This window comes from Echinops telfairi, unplaced genomic scaffold, assembly GCF_000313985.2.
Source record: "Echinops telfairi isolate 266 unplaced genomic scaffold, ASM31398v2 ScPeMD7_2;HRSCAF=8, whole genome shotgun sequence".
Taxonomy (NCBI): domain Eukaryota; kingdom Metazoa; phylum Chordata; class Mammalia; order Afrosoricida; family Tenrecidae; genus Echinops; species Echinops telfairi.
This window is the reverse complement of record NW_022103898.1, coordinates 49,635,492-49,642,718: the sequence shown is the minus strand read 5'-3', so window position 1 is coordinate 49,642,718 and position 7,227 is coordinate 49,635,492. Positions and strand designations below refer to the sequence as shown.

At 39.4% G+C, this 7,227-nt stretch overlaps 1 protein-coding gene across 1 annotated transcript in view; it reads left to right on the top strand.

The window, feature by feature from the left end:
- The window catches only part of ACSS3 (acyl-CoA synthetase short chain family member 3), a 187,921-nt gene that overhangs the window by 168,264 nt on the left and 12,430 nt on the right, over positions 1-7,227 (top strand). The window contains exons 13-14 of the mRNA XM_045288656.1: positions 2,824-2,926; positions 6,428-6,550. Of these exons, the coding sequence (XP_045144591.1) occupies positions 2,824-2,926; positions 6,428-6,550 (226 nt within the window). The remainder of the gene's footprint in view (positions 1-2,823; positions 2,927-6,427; positions 6,551-7,227) is intronic.

Here is a 7,227-nt window from a genome sequence, read left to right as displayed (position 1 = left end):
TATATATATATATATATTCATTAATAGGCTGAGTGGAAAGGATGAGTAAATGACAGGAAAAGGAGAAAGAAGGAAGAAGAATGTGGATCATTCAGCAGGAAGTGCCTTTCCTTTACTATTCACTCCTTGGCTTTATGAACTTGCCCTTCAAGATTGAGATCATAGATGATTTCTAGACATCAAAGAATCTGATTGATTCTTCTCTCCTTGCAGGGCACTTGTCACCTATATCTCATATTGTATATGTTGATTTGTTTGGTAGCTGTTCATGCAGGATAAACTGTGCGACTCTAACAGTTGCATCCCTCTTTTCTGCAGCCCTCTACTTCTCACATTTGTCATAATTTTATCACCATTTCTCCAAATCCGTGCCAAATATGTGCAACGTTTAATGGCAATTCCCTCTTTAGCCCCATGGCAATGCACTAAGCTGATGGTATTCCTTTCCAAGGTTGGCCTTAATTCCAGACGAGAGCAATCAGTAATTCTGAGTTTTTCTATTTATAATGATTAAGTTTAAAAATGCATTAGACCATTCTAAGGGTAAACTATTTTAATAATGAAGAACATTTTACATTGGGATTCTACTTCCGTTTAACCAACAATTAAACAAACCAAATCCATTTTCATCGACATAGTTATTTCTGACTCTAAGAGACCGTATAGGAATGACCAATAGGTTTTCCAAGGTTGTAAATTCTTATAACAACTGTCAACTATTAATCCCATAGCATGGCTTCCAATTTCACACATTTCAGCTAGCAGTCAAGTTCTTCAACACTGTACTACCACAACTCCTTTCCATTGAAATATTCCCACTGAAATATTAGGCAAATAATTAGTACCCCAGTCTCCTGTTATTGGATCAAAACCATAGATCTCATCCTCCAATCTAAGCAAAACATATCTACATAAAAACTTTAACGTCTTCAGAATTTCCATAGGAGCTTGATTATATGAGGGGTACCCACAAAAACTGGAATAGTGCTGGGTGCAGGAGAGCTTTCTTAGTAAGCGTTTTTCTTGCTAGGCGAGCATCTAGCAACTCTCTCTGAATTATTGCACCCAGTGGCATTACCTAGGAAGGTTCTCTCTGGTCACAGTGAATTTTTTCACTCAAACCTCATGGGGTTTTTTTGTTTGTTTTGTTTTTTATGATGGCTGATTTAAGAGAATAGCCTGCAGCTGTGAACTTTTGTTTCCTGCTTAGAAAAATGCCACAGAACCTCTTGGGATGTTGAACATGGCTTACAAGGGCAGCGTTGTGAGAAAAATCTTTAAGTGTACAAAGTAGAACTGGTAAAATGTTGAATGATGACAAATCACATTCTGGATGTCCATCAACTTCTTTAACAGATGGGAATGTCAAATTGTCATGGATTTGCAGTTTATTCCACCAGGTCGGACTGTTAATCAAGCTTTCTATTTAGAGGTTCTGAAAAGATTACATAACAGTGTGCAACAAAAAAGGATCCAACAGGGAGGTCTGAGGGGCCAACCCCAATCCCAACTATGTGGACACCGCCAACCCCCCCACCCTGCAGAATAATTCACTTTAGAGGACAGCACTGAAGCTACAGCTCAGGGAGAGGGACATGTCTGATCAGAACACATGGGAGCAAATGTATGGGGAGGAAGAGAGAGTGGAGCACATCCTGGCCCACCAAGCCCTGAGGATGATGTTCCTGCTCAGAGCAGCCAAAGCACAGAGAGGACCATAGGACTAGCCCCACTATGAGACATGACATCCCTCACTGACCCATAACACTACAGGGGACAACACTGGAGGCACAGTGCTGGAATTGTGCCCAATCTGATGCCACCACATCAAGGCAAAACACTATGGGTATGCAACAGAACAGCAAGGGGAGCAGAGCAACAAAGTCCCCAGGGAATACCAACAATACATAGACTGTGGGGCTAGGGCATGGCACTCCACCAGACTTGACCAAAAACACTCCTAAAGGTCAACAAAAAGATCTTGAACTCTTTACTGCCTTTTCTTTCTGTTGTTGCTGCTGTTTTGTTTTCTTTTGTTGCTTTGTTTTGTTCTGTTTTGGTTTGGGGTATTTTTTGTGCATACATATTATTATCTCTGTAGGTCTATCTAGATAAGATAGGAAGGATAAACAATCTGAAGGAGAAAATAACAGGACTGATGGTTCCAGGGGAACATGGGAGAGGGGGTGGTGGGGGAAAGGAATTGGGTATTAACACCCCCAGGGACAAGGGAACAATAAGTGATCCAAAATCGATGGCGAGGAGGGTGTAGGTGGCCTGGTACGGCTTGATCAAGGGGAATGTAACTGAGAGGAATTACTGAAACCCAAATGAAAGCTGAACATGATAATGGAACAAGAGCAAAATAAAAGGAAATAGAGCAAATAACTAGGAGGCAAAGGCCATTTATATATGTCTAAATACAGGCATGTACACATGAAAATATATTTACATAAGAGGATGTAGAAATAGATCTATGTACATATAGTTATAGGTTTAGTATTATGGTAGCAGATGGACATTGTGCCTTTACTCAAGCACTCCCTCAATGCAAGAACACTGTTCTATTAAACTGGCATTCCTTGACGCTCACCTTCCCGACATGATCACTGAAGACGAAGCGGGTGCATAAGCAAATGTGGTGAAGAAAGCTGATGGTGCCCAGCTGATTCCACACAGCAGACATGGGGGCCTCTGCCAGACACCATCTGCAAACTTATACGCTGCAATTCAATGTTGAATTTGAATTGTGGTTTTCTATTACATTAGAAAGATAATATTTCTGATCAATCTACCTTTGTAAGCTTTTCCATCATGTTCCTAACTGATCTGTTTTTATGTAAGGTTGCCATTACCACCTGGGGCTTTTTCTGGACTCTGGAAGAATCAGGAAGCATTCAAACATCTCTACTTCAAAAAATTTCCTGTAAGTACTTACATAAGTTTTATTTTCTTCGATGTTTCTCTACAGTTCTGGCTTTTGGGATTGAACAACTTAATCTTAAAATCATTGGTCACAAAGGGACTTTGAAAGGTCATTGGGACCAGTTTCTAGTTCTGAAAGATGAGCATGCCCAAACCACAATTGTCTAAATAAGTCATTTTTAATACTTTCATTATTCTCCAAGATAAAAATTCTCCGGGTCTCTTAGTCCCTCTTGCTAGATTTCTATAGCTCTTGGTATGAGGGAATGTTAAATCAAAATGCTTTTCAGAATTTCTGCATCATTACCTCTATTGGACTCTTGGTACCAATGAAGAGTAGTGGAACAGAATTGTACCTGACTAGGAGGATCTCTGCAGCGGGGGTAGCCTTGGTTGAATGAACAAAATTTACTCAGCTTGCTGGATCATGTACACTTCCATTTCTTCACTTACTTTTGAAATTCTTTCCTACTGGTCTCTGTGCTTCTTGATATTGTACATTGTTTGAAAATGAAGAAACAGGAGAGAGACAGGTGTTTTCAAAGCCTAATCCCAGTGTATCAGACAAATCTTCAAGAGAAAAATGAGGCTTTCTGCTCCCATAAGGCTTACAGCCTTGAAAACCTAGAGGGCAATTCTACTCTGTCCTATGGAGTCGCTATGAGTAGGACTCTACTCGATGGCCATGAGTTTGGTTTTGAATAGAGAACGATGGCCCAGTGTAGTCCTATTTCTTGTTATGTGGTTTAGGATGTGTGTGTGGAGGGGGGGAGAAGAAGGGGGGGACAGTACACAGAAGAGCCTTTTGGTAATTCACTTCTGAATCTCATCACCTTTTTGCTTTGTCTCAGGGAGAGACGACTATTCCTCATTAGGCACGCAAGAACAAAGAATTAGTGCTCCAAATTTCATTTTAAAAAGCGAATCAAAGTACTTAGCATTCTATCTTTATTATTTGTGAGTGAAAGGCAGATAACCTAATCAAGTAGACAAATGATACGACTAAAAATAGCTTAACTAGCTTCCTTTAGCAAGAGATCTCAGTGGCACTTCACCTCAGAAGCCAAGATTAAATGTGTCCCCAGAGACTCTGACAGGGGATATTTGTCAGTGTAGTTGTCTCCAGTCCGCCAATCTATCTGCCTGATGGGGTGCAGCTAAATTATCAGAGTGATGATATGATTAATTATAACCTGACAATGGCCAACAGTATGTAGGTGTGCTTTTAACATGATCATCTCTAGCACTGAAAACTCCCACAAAGTCTCAGTTTATAGAGAATGTATAAAGAGTGGTTTTATGCCATCTTATTACATGACTTCCAGTCTCTGATCAGAGATACACTTTAGTATACATTATGTTTGCATGTTTTTTAATACATTAATTCACTTCATCCTTATTACAATCCATAAGATTACTCACACTAACTTACTGCCATAACTCTCCGTGAGGGCAGAGTAGTACTGCTCCTGTGAGTTTCCGAGACTAACTCTTCCCAAGAGTTGAAAGTCCTTTATCCCCCTGAGCAACAGGTGATTTCGAACTGATGACCTTTCAGTTCACCACCCAAGGCATAACTGTACCACCACCAGGGCTTCTTATCCATAAGGTAGCTACCATAATAATCTTTGTTTGACAGATAGGAATTGTGAGGCAGAGAAGGGTTGAGTAACCTGCCCAGATTCACATAGCATGGACGCGATAGGGCTGAGATTTGAGTCAATGCTGGCTGGCTCTAGAGTCCAGCTCGTAAACACTAGTCGAAGCTACCACTATAATAATAGTAGTAGGAGTAACTACAGTAACAGCTGTCACTTATTAAGGCTTTATTATAAGGCATGGGATGTTTTCTCTACTGAAAATACACCAGCACAGTAGACCCAGACCTTGATGCTAATCTGTTCTAGGAGTATTGAGACGCAATGCAATCAAGTTCCGAATCAATTTTTCCCATAAGAAATAACTGAAAATGGATTAATCTGTTCTCAACTCCAAGATTTTACCCTAACCTTGCCTTTTGATACAAAACATTACAAAGAAATTTCAAAGTAAATAAGTTCAGAGTTCAATAATATAATTTAAATAATAAACACAACATTTAAAAAAGTGTTTAACAACTACAGTATAATCCATACCTTGAGATGGCTGAGGATCTGGATCTGTGGACACAGACGTGGCGAGGAGGGATGGAGACAGAGACCTTGTTTGGAAGGGAATCCCTTCCGCCAAATCAACTGGGAGCTGCTCTTCAGGAGGTTTTTTTGTCCCCCTTCTTTGCCTTTTTCCACTGGGACCTGGCTGGCTTTCTCTCTAATAATCGGTAGAATGCGGTCTGCTGTTGCCGTTTCCTTTAACTGTTTTCTAAAAGGGTTTACTAAGTTCTCATCAACAATATCCCTAACTCGGTTAACCAGCTCCTTATCATGATGATTCTTTACAAGAAACTCTTTCTTAGGACCCATGTTTTTTTTGTCTAAAAACAGTACAAAAACTAAGAAAAGTATAGCAAAACGCTTGGAACACAGCTGCAAAAGGTTTAAACAAGGCCTATAACAAGGCCAACAAACGCCGAGTGACTGAAACACGAACTGCTGTTGTTTAGGAGAATCACGTGCATCGGCTTGGATTCTGATGTTATGTTTGAGCTCCGATGCAAAATGTTCTCCACATCTCCCGTCAAAATCCGATTATGTCGAGTATTCCTGAGTCGAGTACCGGGGTTCTACTGTACTACTTTATATTCACAATATTGTTATTTTTAAATTCAAAATAGATTTATAAGACAGGGATCTCGCTCCCATCACTCAGACGGGCACAGGGAGTTTCAGTAAAGCTAAGGAACCGAGGGACTCACCTGGGTTGGTATCAAAGCTCACGTGTGTGAGCGAGGATATCGCGATAACTCAGAAGAACTGGGGAAAATATCATTTCTTTCCTTTCTGTTTTTTTCAATTCTTTATTATTCATTTTCTGTTATATTCTAGTCAGTGAAGACATGCCACTTTTGAGTTGATATAAAAATTAAATCTCATGCATACTATTAACTATTAAAATTCACTGAGGCAAGAGCCCATTCCCAACCCATATTAATAAACTAATCCTATATATTGCAATTATTATAGGACATTTTAATGCACCTTTTAGAATAATAAAACTCGAGAAGAAATCTATCAAATAATTACTTTGAAATACCAAGTATGTTTAAATATTGAGCGATTACTCCTCCATTTAAAAAAATGAAATTGAGTTCATAAACTTTACAACTCCAAGTTCAAACACTTAACTTGAACTACATCAAGACACTTTAATTTATTCCTGATGGTAGAGGAGCAAGGAGATTCTAGCTTAGCATTCAAAATCAAAGGGAATATAATTCCATAGTACAGTTATAGAAATGCATACATTAAATCCACTTCTCTCATATTTTATAGTTTCTAAGACTTTAAAATGATATATGGCCTAGTAGAAAATGCTAATGAAAGATTTTTATTCCTAATTGCAGGGATACTATGACACCATGGATGCTGGCTACATAGACGAAGAAGGCTATTTGTACGTTATGTCGCGAGTTGATGATGTAATAAATGTTGCAGGTCACAGGATTTCTGCCGGTGCCATTGAAGAGGTAGTGATGATTATTGGCATTCTCTTTTGGATAGTGTTTAGGTACCTAATCTTAAAGCTAGGTCCTTCTGTTTAAAACCCTCACCCGATTTCTGTGAAGGTAGATGCGATGGTTGTTAGGTGCCTTCTAGTTGGCTCCGACTCATAGAAACCCGGTGTTCCACAGAGCAAATCACCGCCAGCTGCTGCACCGTCCTCACAATTATTCTGCTTGAATATGGCTGCAGCCAATACGGAGGCTAAGCTAATGTTCACCTAACTTCACCTCCTCTTACGTGGAGTTCCATGTTCGCCACACTCCCTCTCTTCCCCATCTCTACATGGTGGCAGTGAGGACTTTTAGTACTTAAATATATGTATTCTCTATGGGAAAATCTGTACATACATGTTTCTCATGCCTTAGTTTGTACATAAAATCCTTAAGTATGATGGGGTCTAAACATCTTATGGCACATTTAGATTATAAAAGTGACTTTTTAATGTAACATTCAAAGTTCACAAAATCATTTAAGAATGTATCCGTTTTAATTTACATAGAGTAAATGTCACATGTCTGCTGTTTAATTTATGGTCACCTTTGTATTCAGACCTAACCCAGAACTTAACCCTTGGGGAAAAATTTTTTTTATCTGTCGTTGAAAGCCCTTTATCCCCCTGAGCAACAGGTGATTTCGAACT